The following is a 24,120-nucleotide window of genomic DNA, read 5'->3' as shown; positions in this document are numbered from 1 at the left end:
AAAAATGAATAAGGGTTTACTAAAAGTTTTGAATGATTCACGGTTATTTTCATTAGACTATATTGACCGGGATATAGACCGTGATTACCTTTTTGATTTTTGTCGAGCTCCCGATATTTCGACGCAGTTGCATGCATCATGATCACGGAAAACTAACGAAGGCGGGTGGATGTTAAAGTTGTATAGACAGCGCGCGATCTACCCTCCGTCGCGCGCGTCGGCTGCGTTCACTTTCAGCGTTACCACTGGTCGCGTTCACACTCGATGGTCTGTCCAAACACACTACACTCACAGTGTCACTACGTTTGTTCAATTCTGACTTCACCGGTTTTTTACACAAATAAATCACTGGATTCCATACATTAGATAGTTTGAAGCCATCCTCACGATTGAAATTTTTATATTTGTGAATCTCAATGGCTTCTCTGAATGGCTTCTTTGGCCGGTGAAGTCAGAATTGAACAAACGTAGTGACACTGTGAGTGTAGTGTGTTTGGACAGACCATCGAGTGTGAACGCGACCAGTGGTAACGCTGAAAGTGAACGCAGCAAACGCGCGCGAAGGAGGGTAGATCGCGCGCTGTCTATACAACTTTAACATCCACCCGCCTTCGTCAGTTTTCCGTGATCATGATGCATGCAACTGCGTCGAAATATCGGGAGCTCGACAAAAATCAAAAAGGTAATCACGGTCTATATCCCGGTCAATATAAGTCTAAGGGTTTACTAAGATCGTTTTTTGATAATATTAATATTTTCGGAAATTATCACAGTTATAGTGACTTTCATATTTTTATAAGAACAGCATGCACTTACGTCCAGAACAGTGACATTTGGTGCATTGGAACTGCTCATGATGTGTCTCTTTTTAACCGTCGCCTCAAATCTGAGAGATTTGAGGCGAGGTTCTCAATTCGTCTGTATGTTTATTTATTTTTTTAATTTTTTTATCTTTGTTCCTCGATATCTCCGTTGTTACTGGACCGATTAAAAAAAAAATTATTGAATGTATATGAATACAGATAAAAAAAAAATAGTAGATAAAAAAAAAAATATCTGTCCCCTCTTTACATGTAGGGGTACCCTAATAAAACATTTATTATTATTAACAACCTTCCACATATTTATAATGAGCCCAAACATGATGGGGTTATGATGAGGAGAATAGCAGTTCTGTTGACCACCTCCTGACTCCATCATGAGAACTTGGACCTCGTCTAGTTCGATGGTGCTCGTCAGCCCAAATCTAATGAGCCCGAACATGATGGGGTTATGATGAGGAGAATAACAGTTCTGTTGGCCACCTCCTGACTCCATCATGAGACCCTGGACCTCATCTAGTTCGATGGTGCTCGTCAGCCCAAATCTAATGAGCCCAAACATGATGGGGTTATGATGAGGAGAATAGCAGTTCTGTTGACCACCTCCTGACTCCATCATGAGACCTTGGACCTCATCTAGTTCGATGGTGCTCGTCAGCCCAAATCTAATGAGCCCAAACATGATGGGGTTATGATGAGGAGAATAGCAGTTCTGTTGACCACCTCCTGACTCCATCATGAGACCTTGGACCTCATCTAGATCGATGGTGCTCATCAGCCCAAATCTAATGAGCCCAAACATGGTGGAGTTATGATAAGTAGAATAGCAGTTCTGTTGAACATCTCCTGCCTGACTCCATCATCATGAGAACCAGAACCTCATCCTGGTCCCAAAATATAATAATAATTCAAACTCTCAACAAACTTCACGTATAACTTAAAATCCAAAATCATATGAAAAGCATGTCGAATGCTAAAATTGCATAAGGTGTAAAAAGGATCAAGATTTGTTTAGTCGCAGTTTACGGCACTTCTCGGAACTATCGCGCTGCTTACGAAAGCTAGGTGCGCCGGACGATCAAACGCAGGTCCGTTGTCTTCGAGCGCTCGGCGCAGACTGAGCGGGCTCGCGTTAGCACAGTGTCTTTTATTCGAATTTTAGGTGTTTTAAAAACATATCTATCGACAGAAAGGTATGTCTTATATGTATGATTTTTTTTTTATAGGTCAATAAGAAGTTCTAGTTTAGGATAATATTATTTAAGAGTTACAAAAAATGCAGGAATCGCAGGAAAAATACATAATGTAAACCTCTTTTTATCGAAAAAATGGGGAGGATACGGAAGGTTATTTATCCACCATTTCAAGTAAATCTTAAAATGTCAAAGTATTAGCTAACTCGTACAGGATATAACAAATAGGATTGTGATCATTTATTACCCCAAATAACATTTTTAACAGCACAATCACGATTCTAAACGAGCTATTCCACTACGAAATTTGAAAACGTCTTCCGAAAAAACTGATTTTTCGGAAGTATAAAAAGACATATTTTAAAGTAGTACCAATTGACTTTCTAGCTTAAGATATGTACTTTTAGGAACATTATCATTTTTTTAATAATCATTTATAGTTTCTTTATAATTTTGAATGAAAAAGGTTCTATTTTGCAAAAAACGCTCGTCTTTAGGAATAAGGCCTCTTAAGTTGCCAAAAAATTACACGTCATATTGGCCGGGGGGGGGGAGGGGGTCCTGAAAATATCACCAAAGATCACCATGGGGGAGGGGGGGGTCTAAAATAAGCCAAAAACGTATGACGCGATTAATGGATGCCCCCTTAGCTCATTAAAATTTTTGCGTAGCGATCTGATGTTCAAATGAATTATTTGTAAGTCTTGCCCATTTTTCTTTATATAATTTCTCCATTTGTCTATACTCTCAAACCTAGTAAACTCAAAATGATCGCTGATTTCTTCAAGTATGTCTCCTATGATGCGCTATTTAAGTAAATCACGTAGTGTGTATACACCCTAGCGTAACCGCTATTGAGTTGCAGGTTGCAGGTACCGCTACCGGTTCGTTGTCTGTACCCAGGTGTTTCGCGATATCGGCGTCGGATTTTATGTTATATATCCTGGAAGAATCGGTTTTTTTAACTAGGATTTTCAGGTCTTGTACCCATACATATTTGTAATTTCCTTTAAGAGAGGTTTTTGTATTCCAAAATAGTTTTCTTAATTGTTTTGTGAGGTTCTCATTGATATATATACGGTTACCGTTATTATTGTCAAATATGTCCTTATTACACAGACTTGTTTTCTTCTGTTTGAGCCAGGCGGCACGGTGGGCTTTAGAGCGCAGCTTGATAACAATCGGCCTTGGGCGCGTCTCGCCTTGCTTCTGTCGCCCTACCCTACTTACTGATTCGATACCGTTACAATCCAGGTTCATTTTCTCAGCAATTTTTAAGACTATGGTACTTGTCTGCTCGTTAGTAACCTCCTCTACTCCTGCCAACTCAATCTCTTCTTCAACTTCCTTCATCTCTAACTGTGTTATACGCTCCTCAAGTGACTCGTTCATGTTTTGCAAGTGTACATTTTTCCTCTCTAGCGCTGTTATCTTGTTTTCGGCATTTTTCTTGAACTCTGTCATTAACTGATATTGCTCAGAGTAAAACTCCACGCTCTTAGTTAAGCTGTCTATTTTTTCTTCTAAATTAAAAATTACTTCAAGTTTTTCATTGATTTGCGCTAGTATGGCCCGAGATTCGGGGGTCGCTTTGGTAATATCAAATGATATTTTTGTAGATTGATGCACACCCGGGCTCAGAATGCTGGCGCTACCTTCATTTTTAGAACAAGAATCGCACATCCCATTATTAGAAAATTGCTTATTAAGACACTTTTTGTGGTATACTGTGTCACACTGTCCTTTGCACTTAACAACATCATCCTTTGTCGTCGATACAAATTGCTTACACTTTTTGCACTGATTCATTTTACACTAACGATATGTGCACGTTAACGATAAACTCGCACGTCCGCACGCAGAGCGCATTCGCACAGACTGTCGGCGACTGTAACGATATGTCGGCAGCATGTACAAAAAGGACACGTGTTAGTCCATTTAAGGCCTTAATTTAGGTATTGGTATTACGGGAAGTCCCGGGAAATTTATTAGTAAAACCAAATTGAGTCCGCCTCCATACTAGTCAACATCACGCAAAACAAAAGACTGAGGTCGAAGTTTAGGTATAGAAGCTCCCGAATTTCCGATCACTGATTATCAAATGACTTCACTTTAAATGTGACTAAAAGCCAGATAATGGACGAATGCTTTTCTGACTTATTATTGTTTATACGACATAGAAATGAAATTACAGAGTGGGGCCTGTAACAAAGGCGAAGAATTGAACTCTAGGCTATTCTCCTTATACTGATCAACATTTGTTCGGCGACTTTTAAAAATAACTTGTATTTTGATTTTTATCACCCTTGAAAGTTTTTTCTAAGAGGTAATGTATTGCGAATTCTGTTAAGTCTAAAAGTGTGACAGACAACGTCAATGAGAACAATAATGGCGTACATTGAAGCTAATATTTATTTTGTATGAAAAATTAAAAATTTAAAAACTTCATAATTTTTAAAAGTCACTGAACAAATGTTGATCAGTATAAGGAGAATAGCCTACAGTTCAATTCTTCGCCTTTGTTACAGGCCCCACTCTGTATATGGAAAATGGCTCTAATTTCCAGTAATATGGTACCTCCGTGTCAGCAATAGTGCCGGATTATCGAAATTGTACTGTATTATTGTTAAATAATCGATCAGTCGGACCGTGTGCCTGTTTGCCACCGACGTAGTATTAAAAAAAAAGATAATTAGAAGTAAATTTGGACAGTAGTTATTTTTAAACATAATTTATATTATCGGATAGAAATTTATAAATTAATGAATTGACCGTGACGTCACTAAGTGCGTTATCTTATTAATAGCAAATCGTTTTGTCAGTCCTACTAAATCTAAATAGGTTCATCCGTTCGGGAGCTACGATGCCACAGACAGACAGACACGTCAAACTTATAACACCCCGTCATTTTGGTTAAAGTCGCCGTCAATGGAACTACTAAACAATGTAAACAAACCGCCATTTTGAAATTGTCTCTGAATGATGAATTTCTTAGTGATGCGAAATACTTTGTCAAATAATGTCCAAACGTCAATTAAGCGCTCTCCACACTCGCGCGATATTCGATATGCAGAAAGAGTCCACACTCGCGTTCGCGGCATCGGCATGTGTACATGCCAAGAAAAGCAGTTAACGAGTAAAATAATATTGAAACCATCAGTACCGTCATTTTTTTATTTTTTTACCTACCTAAACAATGATAGTTGGCACTAAGGGTATTGAATCACTACGTGATTTTGGTATAGAGCGTGAGTTGGGTAGCTTGTAGCTGGCTTTACAATATCGGCAACTTTAGTCCCAGGTCCCAGCCCTATCCATCATAGACAGTTGTAGAACTTAAAAGAAACAATAACGTCATTATTATTTCGTCATAATAACCTAACTTTTAACCATTTCAAGTTTTTAATGAAATCTCCAGATTAAGTTATTAATATAAGGTTTTGCATGTTACGATAATAGGACCGTTTCAGTAATGTATGGTTTCAGTGGTGTTTAATGAGGTAGTGTAAGAATTCAAGGAGAAACAGTGATAAAACCATGTGATGCCGTTTGTTTACATTGTTTGGAAGTTCCATTGACGGCGACTTTAAAAAGAAAGATTTGACTAGTAGGAAAGTAGCCTATAGGCGGACACTAAACTGATTCTATTTCCAGCTGCCTTCGAGAGCCTGGTCAGCCTGCTGGGCCCGCCGGAGAGCCCGCTGTTCTCATCGGAAGACGCCAAGAAGACGCTCATCGGGCTCGCCAGGGACCTCCGGGGCCTCGCCTTCGCGTTCAACACTAAAACCACATACATGATGCTCTTCGACTGGATGTGAGTATTACACTAACTGTAACGCTACAACGCTAGTCAGAGTACAAGTGTCCTCATCAGACGACGCTCATCGGGCTCGCCAGGGCCCTCGGGGGCCTCGCCTTCGCGTTCAACACTAAAACCACTTACATGATGCTCTTCGACTGGATGTGAGTATTACACTAACTGTAACGCTACAACGCTAGTCAGAGTACAAGTGTCCTCATCAGACGACGCTCATCGGGCTCGCCAGGGCCCTCGGGGGCCTCGCCTTCGCGTTCAACACTAAAACCACTTACATGATGCTCTTCGACTGGATGTGAGTATTACACTAACTGTAACGCTACAAAGCTAGTCAGAGTACAAGTGTCCTCATCAGACGACGCTCATCGGGCTCGCCAGGGACCTCCGGGGCCTCGCCTTCGCGTTCAACACTAAAACCACTTACATGATGCTCTTCGACTGGATGTGAGTATTACACTAACTGTAACGCTACAACGCTAGTCAGAGTACAAGTGTCCTCATCAGACGACGCTCATCGGGCTTGCCAGGGCCCTCAGGGGCCTCGCCTTCGCATTCAACACTAAAACCACTTACATGATGCTCTTCGACTGGATGTGAGTATTACACTAACTGTAACGCTACAACGCTAGTCAGAGTACAAGTGTCCTCATCAGACGACGCTCATCGGGCTCGCCAGGGCCCTCGGGGGCCTCGCCTTCGCGTTCAACACTAAAACCACATACATGATGCTCTTCGACTGGATGTGAGTATAAAATAAATAAATAAATGTATTATAAGACATCTATAGATCAAGAGAGTTACTGTGGAAGTAAAATGTGTAATTACAGTGCATATACTGCCATCACTCGACACAGGCATAAAACTTTTGAACCTCAGTTTTGACAATTTGGCCCATATTCTTAGCTTGATATGTGTTAAAATGTCAAATATTAATATTAGCGCCATCTAGCAAAGCGTCCCCCATGGCAGTTTATGCACTGTGATTACACATTTTACTTTGACAGTAAATCTCTATAATACTCGATCCCTTTTGGTTTACTGGCTTATCGGGAACATGAAATTCATGGGATAAGCCATCTAGGGTTCGAATTAGTATTTTCAAGTTAACATAGATGGCGCCGTCACCGGATGACAAGTTGACAGGGGTATTCGTATTGTCCTAATATTAATTTATTACCATTTTATTTTCCAGCTACCCAGTGTACATGAAGGTCCTCCTCCGCGGCATCGAGACGTGGTTCTCCGAGCCCGCGCTCACCACCCCCGTGCTCAAGCTGACGGCGGAGCTCGCCCAGAACAGAAACCAGCGCCTGCACTTCGACGTGTCTTCCCCTAACGGCATCCTGCTCTTTAGGGAGCTGTCCAACATCATATGTGCCTATGGTGAGTCTCTCTGACACTAGTTAATGGCTGAGCTCCGCTCTTAAAGCTAAGAGTCGGAGCAAAGGTTCCTAAGGGTATCCTAGGGAGCTGGGTAACATATAACAGAACCGGAGCCAACGTCTCCACTTCGACGTGTCTTCGCCTAACGGCATCCTGCTCTTTAGGGAGCTGTCCAACATCATATGCGCCTATGGTGAGTCGTGAGTCTATACCTCTCTGACACTCAAGCTAATGACCGAGCTCCGCTCTTCAAGCTAAGAGTCGGAGCAGAGGTTCCTAGTGGTATCCTAGGGAACTGTCCAACATCATATATGCCTATGGTGAGTCTCTCTGACACCAGTTAATGGCTGAGCTCCGCTCTTCAAGCTAAGAGTCGGAGCAGAGGTTCCTAGTGGTATCCTAGAGAGCTGTCCAACATCATATGTGCCTATGGTGAGTCTCTCTGACACTTGTTAATGGCTGAGCTCCGCTCTTCAAGCTGAGAGTCGGAGCAAAGGTTCCTAGGCGTATCCTAGGGAGCTGTCCGACTTCATATGCGCCTATGATGAGTCTATATGTAGCTCTGAAGGAGTACTAACTACTGTAGTCCTCAAGCAAACGGCCGAGCTGGCCCAGAACAGAAACCAGCGCCTGAACTTCGACGTGTCTTCCCCTAACGGTATCCTGCTGTTTAGGGAGCTGTCCAACATCATATGTGCCTATGGTGAGTCTCTCTGACACTAGTTAATGGCTGAGCTCCGCTCTTCAAGCTAAGAGTGGGAGCAGAGGTTCCTAGGGGTATCCTAGGGAGCTGTCCGACTTCATATGCGCCTATGATGAGTCTATATGTAGCTCTGAAGGAGTACTAACTACTGTAGTCCTCAAGCAAACGGCCGAGCTGGCCCAGAACAGAAACCAGCGCCTGCACTTCGACGTGTCTTCCCCTAACGGCATCCTGCTCTTTAGGGAGCTGTCCAACATCATATGCGCCTATGGTGAGTCACTTTTAGACTATACAGTACTAGCTTTTGCCCGCGGCTTCACTCGCGTTAGAAAGAGACAAAGAAAATACTGCCCTTTTGCCTGTGACTATCATTTTTGTCATTCGTTTACTTTAGTAATGAAAATATAAATACTAGCTTTTGCTCGCGGCTTCGCTCGCGTTATAAAGAGACAAAAACTAGTCTATGTCACTCTCCATCCCTTCAACTATCTCCACTTATAAAATTACGACAATTCATAGTTCCGTTTTGCCGTGAAAGGCGGACAAACAAAGAGACACACACTTTCCCATTTATAATATTAGTATGGATGTAACTGAACGAAAAACAAATACTCGAACCAGTTAATGTTCATCTGAGCTACTTTAACTGTTAAATCAACCCCGAAATCGCGAAAAAATGGCCATTTCAAGCATTTTGCTCGTCTTACTTGGAAATTTTCAATGGGAGAGTCAATTTTTTCATCGGATGGTGGCTCTGTATGACTTAAACATTAACGGGTTCTAGTTTGGTTGGATTCTAAAGAGATCCTGCTGTTTAGAGAACTGTCCGACATCATATATGCCCATGGTGAGTCTCTGACACTCAAGTTAATGGCCGAGCTCCGCTCTTCAAGCTGAGAGTCGGAGCAAATGTTCCTAGGGGTATCCTAGAGAGCTGTCCAACATCATATGCGCCTATGGTGATTGTTCATGGATCACCCTATGAGAACCCGAAAATTAGTACAAATGTATCAAAGTCTAGTCAAAGAGCCCACTAAGTACCTAACTTTCCATAAGAAAGAGATTCCCCTGTGTCAGTACGAAAAATGCTCTTATGGCAGGCTACAAAGTAGGATTGTTGTGAGCTTAGAAGTCATAAAAAAATCAACGACCGGTCTGGCTCAGTCGGTAGTGACCCTGCCTGCTGAACCGCGTTCCCAGGTTCGAATCCCGGTAAGGGCATTTATTTGTGTGGTGAGCACAGATATTTGTTCCTGAGTCATGGATGTTTTCTATGTATATAAGTATGTATTTATCTATTTAAGTATGTATATCGTCGCTTAGCACCCATAGTACAAGCTTTGTTAAGTTGACCTGTGTAAGGTGTCCCCCAATATTTATTTATTTATATTTATTTATTTATTTATAACACTATCGAACTGCTCTTTGGTGATCCATAGGTGGGAATTAAAAAATCATATATGAGCTAAAACCCAAAATAAATATCACAAAAAAGTAGTCTTGAGCTGACCGCAGCTGAGCTGACCGAATCGAACCAGGGTCCTCTGTTTACGAGACAATTCCAAGCATGTAACAATTTCTGAAGGCTGGCATCCCATATTAACTGGTGACTATTAGCGACATCTTCTGGGTGTTTTTAACAACTTTGGCAAACCTTCGGTCTATATTTGAAAGTGACAGAGTTTCATTAAAAAAAAAACTTAATTTGTGTTACTATTAATGTTTGCATAAATGGATGAAAAGAGATTGCATGTAGCAGAGATGAGAATGTTAAGATGGATGTGTGGCGTCACAAGAATGGATAAGATAAAGAATGAGTATATCAGAGGAAGTCTGAAAGTAGCACCGATAGTTGAAAAAGTAAGAGCGAATCGACTAGCATGGTATGGACATGTAATGCGGAGGGATGAAAGGCATGTGACGAGAAAGATATTACGAATTTATGTGGAAGGTGGTGGAAGTAACGGGAGGGGAAAACCGAAGAAGAGGTGAATGGACTGTGTGAGACATGATATGGAACTAAAACAAGTTAATGATGAGATGACGAATGACAGAGATGTATGGAAGAGAAAGACATGCTACGCCGACCCCAAGTGACTGGGATAAGGGCAAGAGAATGATGATTCATGTTTGCATAAATGAATATTTCTACTATTTTATTGCAGGCAGCAGAATATTGACGATAGACGTGAGCAAGAAGCAAATGTACGCGATGAAGCTGAAAGGCATCTCGCTCTGTTTCTGCATACTGAAGGCTGCGCTGTGCGGGAACTATGCCAACTTTGGCGTCTTCAGGTAAAAAAATAAATTGACATCATGAGCAAAATCTTAGAAAACACTCTTAGACGAAAGCGTGTGCCCTGTGTGATCTCGCCTTTATATTTAAACTAGCTTTTGCCCACGCCTTCGCTCGCGTAAGAAATAGACAAAAAGTAAAAGCCTACGTCACTCTCCATCCCTTCAACTATCTCTACTTAAAAAATCACGTCAATTCGTCGCTTCGGTTTGCCGTGAAAGACGGACAAACACACATACTTTCCCATTTATAATATTAGTATGGATGTAGATCTCATATTCCTCCCGTGTAATATCTCCGGCGGTGGAATGAGCTCCCAGCCTAGGGGCTAGGATATATAGAGATACTAGCTTATAGATTGCTAGCGCCATCTAGTAGAAAACACAGTATAGAGAGACACAACCGACGTCATGAAATTAGCCTAACCAAAGACCTATATAACTTCGTATAGACAGATAAAGTCTAAGAAAAAAACGTACCCCATAACCATACAGAAAAAGGTACGGTGAGCTAGATGGCGATACACCTTTGGGGTACGCTCGGCTAGATGGCGCTAATATTAATATTTGACATTATAAAACATATCAAGCTCAGAATATGGGCCAAATTGTCAAAACTGAGGTTCAAAAGTTTTAAGCATGTGTCGAGAGATGGCAGTCTATGCACTGTGATTATTACACATTTTACTTTGACAGTAACTCTCTTTAATACTCGATCCTCTTTGGCCTAACTTACATACTTGTGGCTTGTTTTTCTTTCTCCGCAATCATAATAATAAAACAGCGGTAGACTATTCTTTTAGAATAATAAGATTAATAAGAAATAAGGGTGACAAAATTTTATTTATGTTTTTTTTTTGTTTGTAGGTTATACGGTGATGAATCCTTGGACAACGCGCTCAACATGTTTGTCAAATTACTATTAAGTATACCTCAAAGCGATCTCTTAGTGAGTATTTCTAAAATTATATAACTATTCTTTCTAAAATTAATTTAATATTTCATATTTACTTACGAAATGTCAAGTCGATTTGCACTCACATTATGTTTTTCACCACACGCTCGCCTCTCTAGTCTTCAAATGTGAGTGTGTATAGTAAAACGCCCCACTTTGTCGGTTACCATTAAGGTGAGATTTACTTGTATATATGAATAAACTGATAAAGCTGCTTTACAGCAATCGACAAAGTGGGACGTTTTCCCGTGCACACTCACAAATAAAGATAAAGCTGTTTTCTACAAAACTAACCTATTTATTCAATAAAAATAATCGAATTGTAATGTTTTTATAATTGTGTGGTGTTTATTATACACGGTATAACTTTCGTAACGCTCAAAATTTTCTTTTTTAATCAATGACAACGTTTCTTCTTAAAAGATATATGCTCGGGGTTTAATATTATACTACTAAGTAGCAGTACTGATAATTTACGCTAGCTTACGCGTGATTGTCGCTAGATGTCACTTAACTATGCCTATACAAATAACCCGCATTTACTGATGTATGGAGTTACAACTCTTCCCTTACTTATTCCTCTATGCTAGCTAGTGCGTAAAAAAACACAATACGTACTGAAATAGTACATTTCGATACAAGTGCGAAAAAGAGGAAGTTCGAAACGATTTCCTTTTCGCACGTGTATCGAACGACGTTTTTCAGTACAGATGGACCTCCGAAGTTTTGACCTGACATATGATGAACAACTTCTCGAACTAGTGCGTAAAAAAAACACCATCTGTACTGAAATAGTACATTACGATACAAGTGCGTAAAGAAGGAAGACACGAGTTTCGAATTTCCTTTTCGCACGTGTATCGTACGACGTTTTTCAGTACAGATGAGCCTCCAAAGTTTCGACCTAGCATATAATGCACCACTTCTCGCACTAGTGCGTAAAATAATATTTCAGTACAGATGGCCCTCCGAAGTTTCAACCTGACATATAATGAAAAAAAAAACACCATCTGTACTGAAAAGATTATTTATAAAGAATTTTATTTCGTTTCAGGATTATCCAAAGCTGTCACAAACGTACTATGTACTCCTGGAAAGACTAGCGCAAGATCATATGGCATTTTTAGCGTCCCTACAACCTGAGGCTACTCTGTATGTGCTGTCGTCTATATCTGAGGGACTTACAGCGTTAGGTGAGTATCTGTAACTCTGTTAGCGTGTCCATAGAGTATATTGAATAGTAATTCCAATGATGTTACAAACGTACTACGTGCTTCTAGAAAGAGCGTGTCTATCTATTCCAATGATGTTACAAACGTACTACGTGCTACTAGAAAGAGCGTGTCTATCTGTTCCAATGATGTTACAAACGTACTACGTGCTACTAGAAAGAGCGTGTCTATCTGTTCCAATGATGTTACAAACGTACTACGTGCTTCTAGAAAGAGCGTGTCTATCTATTCCAATGATGTTACAAACGTACTACGTGCTACTAGAAAGAGCGTGTCTATCTGTTCCAATGATGTTACAAACGTACTACGTGCTTCTAGAAAGAGCGTGTCTATCTGTTCCAATGATGTTACAAACGTACTACGTGCTACTAGAGAGACTAGCGCAGGATCATATGGCATTTTTAGCGTCCCTACAACCTGAGGCTACTCTGTATGTGCTGTCATCTATATCAGAGGGACTTAGGGGGTGAGTATCTATAACTGTTAGCGTGTCTATCTGTTCCAATGATGTTACAAACGTACTACGTGCTACTAGAGAGACTAGCGCAGGGTCATATGGCATTTTAGCGTCGCGACAGCCTGAGGCCACCCTCTATGTGATGTCATCTATATCAGAGGGACTTAGGGGGTGAGTATCTATAACTGTTAGCGTGTCTATCTGTTCCAATGATGTTACAAACGTACTATGTCCTACTAGAGAGACTAGCCTAGGATCGTATGGCATTTTTAGCGTCCCTACAGCCTGAAACCAACCTATATGTCCTGTCATCTATATCTGAGGGGCTCACGGCGCTAGGTAATTAATATCAGAATATTACATGAATAACATCGAAAAAACGTCATATCAGACAAACACAGCCTATTCGATGCACGTGGTTAGCACCACCTTCACTTTTATTCAACTTGCCTTGTTAGTATGTTAGTTTGGTTCAAAACGTAGTAGGGTCAAAAAGATTTAGTAAAAACGTCACTTCTGTGGACAATATTATAATATTAATACTTTTATAAAAGTTAACGACTCTGGTACATTCGTATCCCGTTTTTCCTATTTGAGTGTCACGAACTAAAAAAATGTTTCCCGTCATTAGAATGTAGTCTAAAAATTAGCACAAGATTTTCTTAACTTTTGTAATGTCCACAGGAGAGATATAACCAATTACCCATTCATTAAAATCTATTTGACCCAGAAGCCAAATTTGACCCACTTCCCAGTTTCCGATTTAGCTGAATTTTTGTATACATATGTAAATCACGTGACAATGCAATATTATGGTATCATGGAGCTGATCTGATGATGGAGCAGAAAGGTGGTCATAGGAACTCTGTTATGAAACGTCGTATCCCCGTCGAGTGAAGGGTTTTTAGAAACGTCTCGGAGAGCAGTAGATGACTGTTGAAAGAAAGGTACAGTGGGTGATGAAAGCTTTTGCCAAAAATATTTTTTTTTGCAAAAAAACTTTTTTTTGTTATATACGGCGTTACCTTTGGAGGACGCTCGGCTAGATAGCGCTAATATTAATATTTGACATTTTAACACATATCAGGCTAACAATATGGACCAAATTGTCAAAACGGAGGTCAAGCCTGTGTCGAGAGATGGCAGTCTATGCATTGTGATTACATATTTTACTTTGACAGTAACTCTCTATAATACTTGATCCTCTTTGATAATAATTTCTTATAATTGTGTTGCAGACACGAGCGTGTGTACAGGATGCTGCGCGACGCTTGACCACATAGTCACATATCTATTTAAGCAATTAGTACAGAAATGTGAGTATATTTTTTTATAAATAAATACACAGATCAACCTAGCCCCAAACTAAGCAAAGCTTGTACTATGGATGCTAGGCGACGATATACATACTTAGATAGATTAATACAATAGAAAACATCCATGCCTCAGGAACAAATATCTGTGCTCATCACACAAATAAATGCCCTTACCGGGATTCGAACTAGGGACACTACGCGCTAGGCCAGACCGGTCGTCTTAGTATACCTTCATACTTCTTTATTCATTCATACCACAGGCACATCTCAGACACTGGCGATCAAATATATGAAAGAGGCGCGTTCCGACACACATTCGAAGCTCGTGTAGGTGAACGCGTGCCATGCTTGTATGAGTGAGATGTGACAGGTCGACTGTTCGCGTTTTTGACAGGCGGTAACTGTGAAGTAACCGAGAGCGGGCGGGTAGCACTTTCAGCGGGGAGCGGGAGTGGCTATACTGTACGATAGTACTCTTTATTATTCTGTACCACATGCCTGAACGAAATGTAAATATGTATTGACAAACAAACGAAGTTGAAGACATCTTCGTGCTTCAAATTTCATGACTATTTTAGGTAGAATTTTTTTTTTTCATTTTGGGTGTATTAAGGGGCTTACTGTAAATGCAATTAAAAAAGTTAATATGTTAGGAGTTGGAACTAATTTGGTTGTTGTTACTAAGTTGGATCCGTGCTTGGAGTGACCCACCCTATTGTTTATACTGTGCCAATGTACTGAAATATAATTTGGTATGAATTCCAGCAAGCAACAAAATCCCCCACGGGCGGCAGCCGGAGGCTAGCAACATGTTCATACAAGTCCTGCAGCAGCGGCCCGAAATCATGCAGCAGCTTCTCGCCACGGTAACATTCAACACTAGCTTTTGCCCGCGGTTTCGCTCGCGTTAGAGAGAGACAAAAAGTAGCCTATGTCACTCTCCATCCCTTCAACTATCTCCACTTAAAAAATCAAGTCAATTCGTCGCTCCGTTTTGCCGTGAAAGACGGACAAACAAACAGACACACACACTTTCCCAATTATAATATTAGGATGGATTTGATTTTAGATATAAATGTTTCCGTCATAAAACGGGGACTCATCCTCCTTGCGTTATCCCGGCATTTGCCACGGCTCATGGGAGCCTGGGGTCCGCTGTGACATCTAATCCCAAGATTTGGCTTAGGCACTAGTTTTACGAAAGCGACTGCCATCTGACCTTCCAACCCAAAGGGTAACTAGGCCTTATTGGAATTAGTCCGGTTTCCTCACGATGTTTTCCTTCACTGAAAAGCGACTTGCAAATATCAAATGACATTTCGCTTAGTTGTAGTGTCCTTATAAAAAAACTATGAAGAACGGTTCAAACCCCGACTCGCACCAATGAGTTTTTCGGAATTTATGTGCGAAATGTCATTTGATATTTGCAAGTCGCTTTTCAGTGAAGGAAAACATCGTGAGGAAACCGGACTAAGGCCTTATTGGAATTAGTCCGGTTTCCTCACGATGTTTTCCTCATCATAAGTCCTTATTGGAATTAGTCCGGTTTCCTCACGATGTTTTCCTTCACTGAAAAGCGACTTGCAAATATCAAATGACATTTCGCACATAAATTCCGAAAAACTCATTGGTGCGAGTCGGGGTTTTGAACCGTTCTTCATAGTTTTTTTATAAGCACACTACAACTAAGCAAAGCTTGTGTTATGGGTGCTAAGCGACAATATACATACTTATAATAAATAAATACCTACTTATATACATAGAAAACATCCATGACTCAGAAATATCTGTGCTCATCACACAAATCAATGCCCTTACCGGGATTTGAACCCGACCGCGGCTTAGCAGGCAGCGTCACTGCCGACGGAGCCAGACCGGTCGTCTAAATTTGCATTTTTCCTTTTGTTAAATGTCATATTTCTCCGACAGGTCCTAAACGTAATAATGTTCGAAGACTGCTGCAACCAGTGGTCCATGTCGCGGCCGCTCCTCGGGCTCATCCTCCTCAACGAGGAGCAGTTCAGCCGCATCCGAGCCGAGATGATCGCGCTACAGCCGAGAGACAAGCAGCCGCAGCTAGCGCAGTGGTTCAGCGGCCTTATGCAGGGCATCGAACCTAATCTGCTTACTAAGAATAGGGACAAGTGAGTATGATGATGATGATGGTGGTGATGATGATGATGATGATGATGAAGAGACAAGCAGCCGCAGCTAGCGCAGTGGTTCAGCGGCCTTATGCAGGGCATCGAACCTAATCTGCTTACTAAGAATAGGGACAAGTGAGTATGATGATGATGATGGTGGTGATGATGATGATGATGATGATGATGATGATGATGATGAAGGGACAAGCAGCCGCAGCTAGCGCAGTGGTTCAGCGGCCTTATGCAGGGCATCGAACCTAATCTGCTTACTAAGAATAGGGACAAGTGAGTATGATGATGATGATGGTGGTGATGATGATGATGATGATGATGAAGAGACAAGCAGCCGCAACTAGCGCAGTGGTTCAGCGGCCTTATGCAGGGCATCGAACCTAATCTGCTTACTCAGAATAGGGACAAGTGAGTATGATGATGATGATGGTGGTGATGATGATGATGATGATGATGAAGAGACAAGCAGCCGCAGCTAGCGCAGTGGTTCAGCGGCCTTATGCAGGGCATCGAACCTAATCTGCTTACTAAGAATAGGGACAAGTGAGTATGATGATGATGATGGTGGTGATGATGATGATGATGATGATGAAGAGACAAGCAGCCGCAGCTAGCGCAGTGGTTCAGCGGCCTTATGCAGGGCATTGAACCTAATCTGCTTACTAAGAATAGGGACAAGTGAGTATGATGATGATGATGGTGGTGATGATGATGATGATGATGATGATGAAGAGACAAGCAGCCGCAGCTAGCGCAGTGGTTCAGCGGCCTTATGCAGGGCATCGAACCTAATCTGCTTACTAAGAATAGGGACAAGTGAGTATGATGATGATGATGGTGGTGATGATGATGATGATGAAGAGACAAGCAGCCGCAGCTAGCGCAGTGGTTCAGCGGCCTTATGCAGGGCATTGAACCTAATCTGCTTACTAAGAATAGGGACAAGTGAGTATGATGATGATGATGGTGGTGATGATGATGATGATGATGATGAAGAGACAAGCAGCCGCAGCTAGCGCAGTGGTTCAGCGGCCTTATGCAGGGCATCGAACCTAATCTGCTTACTAAGAATAGGGACAAGTGAGTATGATGATGATGATGGTGGTGATGATGATGATGATGATGATGAAGAGACAAGCAGCCGCAGCTAGCGCAGTGGTTCAGCGGCCTTATGCAGGGCATGGAACCTAATCTGCTTACTAAGAATAGGGACAAGTGAGTATGATGATGATGATGGTGGTGATGATGATGATGATGATGATGAAGGGACAAGCAGCCGCAGCTAGCGCAGTGGTTCAGCGGCCTTATGCAGGGCATCGAACCTAATCTGCTTACTAAGAATAGGGACAAGTGAGTATAGTGACGAGCCAAAAAAATAAAGTCAATATAGAATAGACTAGAATAGAATACATTTTATTCGTAAACACACAAAAGTGAAAAATATTACAAATAGGAACACATAAACACGAGAAGGTGCCACGAAATGGTTTAACCTCAGCATATTGCTGGCGACTTCCAGCGCTGATCTTCCGGCTTAACCATCCGGTGAAAAACAATCACGACAGGTAACATGAACAAAATTATGGAAAACAACATAATACACACAAAAAAGACAAAAATATTTCATGCTTTTTTTAAACTATAACTACTAACTATTATTTACAATTTGACGACCGGTCTGGCTCAGTCGGTAGTGACCCTGTCTGCTAAGCCGCGGTCCTGGGTTCGAATCCCGGTAAGGGCATTTATTTGTGTGATGAGCACAGATATTTGTTCCTGAGTCATGGATGTTTTTTATGTATATAAGTATGTATTTATCTATTTAAGTATGTATATCGTCCATATATCGTCGCTTAGCGCCCATAGTACAAGCTTTGCTTAGTTTGGGGCTAAGTTGATCTGTGTAAGGTGTCCCCAATATTTATTTATTTACAATGTTTGGTTGTCTGGGTAAGTCAACAGTACTCCCATATATGTCCAGTACTTTCAGCATCAAAAATACTACCTTTAGCTGGATTTTCACTGACCGAGCAGCCTCGCAAAGTGTTGCCTGGCACGGACAACGTATATGCTCGTGCGCGCTCAATATCCCTCGAGTCAATGAAGAGGCACACTGAAAGGTCATAATAGATGGCGCCACCTTAAGACGACTTTGGTACAGATAAAGAATAAGACTGCTTTTTACTTTATCTGTCGGTGTTTGTTTAATACCCATAAAAAATTACTGGACAATGTCCATGTCATTTCATACGTGACGTGAGAGCGAAAATAATGAAGATATTTTTCTCCCTCCCACATATGCAATAACTTTTTCATCACACCCGCACTTTAAATGTGCTATTACACGCAGGCGGAGCGTGAGTTATAGAAAAATCGTTCTCCCAAGGGAATAATGAAATTTCTTGTACCGTACTTAACTTTTTTACATCTATTTACATATTTTTTACATTGCGACTGTGATGAAAAACATTGTGTGTAACTCGGGGAGTATGAATATTACTAACTCGAGTCTTTAAATCGCTCCGGCAAGCCGTCGCGATTTAACTTACTCTCGTTAGTAATATTCAACTTCCTCCCCTTGTTGCACAATGTACTATTACCGGTAATGTGTGGGGTTATTCGTCCATTTTCACATTATCTGATCCGATATCGGATGTCGGAAGGATTTCAATGAAAAAAATATATAAGATGGCGCCTGTAATGTATGGGATATCGGTCCGACATCCGATATCGGATCGGATAATGTGAAAAAGCACTCACGCCTAGTGACAGGTTGTGAATGACAGTGACATACCTATGCGCCTACACAGGCGCCTCTTGGCGGGATAAAACGTCAGTGTGTCTCCCCATTCGCTAGGCCAAAGACATGTGTAACTCCGTATAGACGGATAAAGTCTAAGAAAAAAACGTACCTCAAAGCCCCAGAGAAAAAAGTACGGTGGCCTAGATGGCGTTACACCTTTAGGGCACGCTCGGCTAGATGGCGCTAATATTAATATTTGACATTTTAAAACATAATATCAAGCTAAGAATATGGGCCAAATTGTCAAAACTGAGGTTCAAAAGTTTCAAACGTGTGTTAAGAGATGGCAGTCTATGAACTGTGATTACACATTTTACTTCGACAGTAACTCTCTATATCCTCATTCGCTAGGCAAAACGGCGGCCCTCCGTCAGCTGTTCAAAATAATATGACAGATAATTGAGAATAACGCCATACATATTTTATGCTTTCGTTACAGATTCACACAAAACCTGTCAATGTTCCGGCGAGACATCAACGAGCTACTGAAGGGCGCCGTCAGCGGAGCCGCGTGTAACGACATGATGACGTCATAGGCCACACATACACACCCACGCGCACACACGCACACACACACACACACACAGAAAGAGACAAAAGGTTTTCCTTCGTATTGTTACGGAAACGTACGAACGTGTCATGCTATTTCAGTCAGTCTCAGTACAAGATGTACTGACATTGACTGAACTAACATGACAAATACTAACATTTCTAGAAAAATACGAAGGAATTGCTATTCGCACCGCATCTGTAACTTTCATGAGCCATATTCAAATAAGTATTTTAATTTTATCATACTTCTAAAAACATTCATTAGTTTCATTACCATCACAATCAATAATTGTTTTATATGTAGAACAACAAAGTTGATTATAAAAGAGCAAAAATACACGGCACAACATGAGGTAACCGAATAATTAATTTTCCTCATCATATTAGAAGAGTAAAATGTCATAAACTTTTCTGGATTTCGCCTTTCAGAGTAATAAGCATAAAAAAAACAATTACTTATTATTTCTTAGAACAAAACGCTATTTTGATGGCGATAATGCCGTTATCGGACATAATCTAACTATCCTCGTTGATAAATTCAAAAAATAACTAATTGCAAAAAGTATTTCTTTTAGAATTTTTTTTTTAAGGGGCTGACAACACCCAACTGCGCAATTTTGATGTTACTTGCGCAGTTTTTTAAGACAAACTAGTAGTTTAAGTAAGGCAAGTAAATTATATGTTATTATTCATTATATTTCAATAAACATAGCCGTACTCGATACACGATATAACGAAATCGGTTCGATAGAAAAAAAAATGCAAAGATTGGTCTCGAGTTTGTCATTTAACTGTTCTATGTCGTTCAATCATTCACTTAGTTGTCTTTAATTAAAATTACAATAACAAAAATATACATATCTAAAACAGTAACGAAACATTTTGCAGAAATAATGCATCTTTCTATTTTATTTCAATATTTTTCCGTACTTTTCGTACCTAGCCGCCCTGTTTTAGTGACATCGCGCTCTCACTTACTCCCATGCGAATAGACAGTGTACGCTAGCGTCAAGGTCATTGGGTGTTGTCAGCGTCTTAAGTGCCAGTTTTACGAATAACATTTGCTTATTACATGAAAATACATCCAACTGAAAAAAATTACAAAACAAAATTTGCTTGACGTCATATAATATTTTATCTTTATTTTGCCTCCAGTAATGCATAGTTAAAATCTTTCGGTTCCCTCGTGTTACTCCGTGTATATTTAAATAATGCAATAATTATTGTAATCATACTCTGTCAAACAAGTCTGTCAGTAAATAAGAACAAAGAAAACTATATGTATCCTTTTCTTTAGGGTGCTAGAGAAAAGGATGCATATAGTTTTCTTTGTTCTTATTTACTGACAGACTTGGTTGACAGAGTATATAAATTCTTATACAGAAACTAGGCAGTAACATAGACTGTGTGCCCAAGTCTCGTTATTTGTACAATAAATTAAATTTTATGCCGATTTTTTAAGGAAACGGCGCTATGAAAAAGTTCGTTTTAAAACTTGTAATCCCATATTGGTGTAAAAAAATATCGGTCGATCTCGGACGGTCTAGAACGCAAAATGCCTATTATATTTTTTCCTTTTTATCTTAAAGCGATATGGAGCCTATTCTATGCATATTGACCTTCGGCCATTTGAAGATACCTGACGAACCTAACCTACGTATATAAATGTGGTGTGGTGGTATAGGTGCCTATATAAAAAAGTTTCCATTTTGCATTTTAGGCTGTTTGCTATGTAGACTATTAGCGATATATAAATACTTAATATTACAATAGTCATTTTGCGTTCCAGTGAGCGTAGCCGAATGCAATGCTCACGATACCTCTTTCGTAGCTATCTATCTCTATCGCTCTTGCGTATTGGCGCGACAGAGCCAGACTACATTTCTGTGGCGTTTCGCATCGCAGAAATGCCATTCGGCTACGGGGCCAGACCATCCAAGATCGACCGTTAGTTTTCGTAGACCAAACGATTGTCAATTTGGCAAGGTGACTGTCAACTGAATGTGTGAGTTGTGCGGGTGCACTCTGAAGCATTTAAAACGGGTCGCTACTTATCAAAATAATCCTAAGGCACTCGTTGCACCCAAAGGGAGTAAACTATGAGCTATCGGCGAGTAACGAACAAAAGATTGTCGCTCCCGTGTAAATATAACCACAAAATGTTGAAAAAACCTCCGACCGCGACTTATGGACCGATTTTTATGAAACTTTGCTAAGAACACTCCCGACTAGCTCAGCTTTCAAACAAAAAAAAATCGAAATCGGTTCATCCGTTCGGGAGCTACGATGCCACAGACAGACACACACACACACAGACAGACACGTCAAACTTATAACACCCCGTCGTTTTTGCGTCGGTTAAAAAGAGACGCGATGATAGCGCGGGCGAGTTATAGTTCATCGCCGAGGGATGAACACTAAATCGCTCTCTCTCTTTCATTTACACGTGAGCGACTATCTTTTGTTCGTTTCTATCACCGATAGCTATCGCTCGCTTTTGATGGTACCAGTGCCTTATAGAGCCGCCCATTTTAAACGCTTCGAAAGAGCGACTATTTCGTTATCATGTGGATAAGTAATGAATTTTATTTTATGTCGATGTATGTATTTCATTCGAGTGTTAAAATGACTAGCGAATTGTTGATCATGGTCGTTAAAATGAGTACGTTTACAGATTAAGGAGATATTGACCAATTAATGAAGTATATTTTCTAACAGTGAAGTTTCTCAAAAAAAAACACATTTTTCTGACCTCCGGCTCGAAAGCTTTTCAGGCCGCTGCGCTAAACGAAGTTATCGCTTCCCGGGTCCGTCGCACAGAAAAACTCCTTGGCCAGTAAAAAAAGCCTTAGATCACATGGTTGTAGACCTCGGCTTCGCCTCAGCTGACAATTACATGTGACATGGAAGGTATGGTCGCGCGATAAATGATAAAACATCAGGCCGTCCCTGTCGCACTACTTGTAAAGCTGAGTTTAGACGTGCAAGTTATTGCTGCAAGTTTTGAGACAGAAGTATACGCAAGAAAGAGATGCAGATATTTGCCACTCACTCTTACCTATAGTTGCGTCTCAATACTTGCAGCAATAACTTGCCGGTCTAAACTCAGCTTGAGTGCGATGTGCGATAGCGACGGCCAGGGGCCCATTTCTCGAAGGTACAAGTTACAATTTACAAGTGTCTTCCGCTTGTAACTTGTAACTTTCAGTTGTGAGAAATGGGCCCCAGATGTTTTATCATTTATCGCGCGACCATGCTTGCCTGCCAGGAAGACTTCTTACTTTACTAGCATGTATGTAAGTAATCTACTTTTTTTATGAGAATAACATCTTGATATGAAGAAATATCACTGTTAGAAAATGTATACTACAAATTGAAAATCTTTTTCCTGTTCCTGTAAGTAATTTTGGACGCGATTTTGAAGTAAAAACTGTAGAGTCGATACTATAGAATAAATTGCCTTTCTTGTCCGAAACTAACAGGAGGAACCTTTGTTTTTAAACTGAGTATTTTTGTACAAGCAAATTTTAACTTTTCTGTGTCTATTTTTGTCTCTCATCCAGTCTCATCATCCCCCTCTTTGCGTTATCCCGGCATTTGTTACGGCTCATGGAAGCCTGGGGTCCGCTTTGACAACTAATCCCAAGATCTGACCTTCCAACCCGAAGGGTAACTAGGCCTTATTGGAATTAGTCCGGTTTCCACGGAAAAGCAAATATCGAATATTAAACAACCTATGACAAACAACGCCATCTATATTAACCATTTAAAGTTCTTAGTTCTAAGCTCTATATCCTTTCTAATTTTTCTATTCCGTTACACAGAAAAGTTAAAAATTGCAACATTACAATGGAGAAATGCTCCTCATGTGACAGGCCGTACAGGGTTTTATTCCCATTTGTCCCCAGCCATAGATGGGAACATTCCCTTTAGTCCCTGTCCCAACGGGCCACGTGGGGACAAATGGGAATCTCTGTCCCCGCTCCAAACGGCTACTGGGACAAATGGGAACCCCTGTATAGTGTTGTAAAGTGTTGGTTCCGTATACCCTAGCCTTGTATACTTGGGTGTTAGCGTAGCGGCCGGTGTAAATAGTTGATGAAATACATTGTGATTTGTACAAAGTCTATTCTGATTTTATTTCTGTCCCTAATACAGGGTGTAAACCTAATACGGGCGAACCTCTTAACAGTGGTGAGTATAGGACATAAAAATGGAATTAAATAACTTTTACTTAAAATTGAAATATTTTTTTTATCCATACAAATTAATTCGGCCCGCAACGTAATGCAAAAACACTCGCATTAAACTCTCGTTGACAGTTGTCATTGATTGTCATCGCAACCACCTTTACAGTACATTGCTGCTGGGAAAAAAAATTCTCTATGGGGTGAAATTTAAGAGTAACTCAAAAACACCTCTTAATTAATTATAACA

The 24,120-nt window shown here is 40.6% G+C and overlaps 1 protein-coding gene across 1 annotated transcript in view; it reads left to right on the top strand.

Moving 5' to 3' along the window:
• LOC125240081 (exportin-7-B) overlaps positions 1-20,170 on the top strand; it is a 91,135-nt gene extending 70,965 nt beyond the window's left edge. Inside the window, exons 17-25 of the mRNA XM_048147927.1 lie at positions 5,669-5,828; positions 7,024-7,214; positions 10,083-10,212; positions 11,080-11,161; positions 12,222-12,360; positions 14,095-14,172; positions 14,938-15,038; positions 16,102-16,316; positions 19,571-20,170. Of these exons, the coding sequence (XP_048003884.1) occupies positions 5,669-5,828; positions 7,024-7,214; positions 10,083-10,212; positions 11,080-11,161; positions 12,222-12,360; positions 14,095-14,172; positions 14,938-15,038; positions 16,102-16,316; positions 19,571-19,667 (1,193 nt within the window). The 3' untranslated portion in view covers positions 19,668-20,170. The remainder of the gene's footprint in view (positions 1-5,668; positions 5,829-7,023; positions 7,215-10,082; positions 10,213-11,079; positions 11,162-12,221; positions 12,361-14,094; positions 14,173-14,937; positions 15,039-16,101; positions 16,317-19,570) is intronic.
• Positions 20,171-24,120: the final 3,950 nt, after the last annotated feature.

Source organism: Leguminivora glycinivorella, chromosome 26 (assembly GCF_023078275.1).
Source record: "Leguminivora glycinivorella isolate SPB_JAAS2020 chromosome 26, LegGlyc_1.1, whole genome shotgun sequence".
NCBI lineage: Eukaryota > Metazoa > Arthropoda > Insecta > Lepidoptera > Tortricidae > Leguminivora > Leguminivora glycinivorella.
This window is presented reverse-complemented; position numbering and strand designations above follow the sequence as displayed.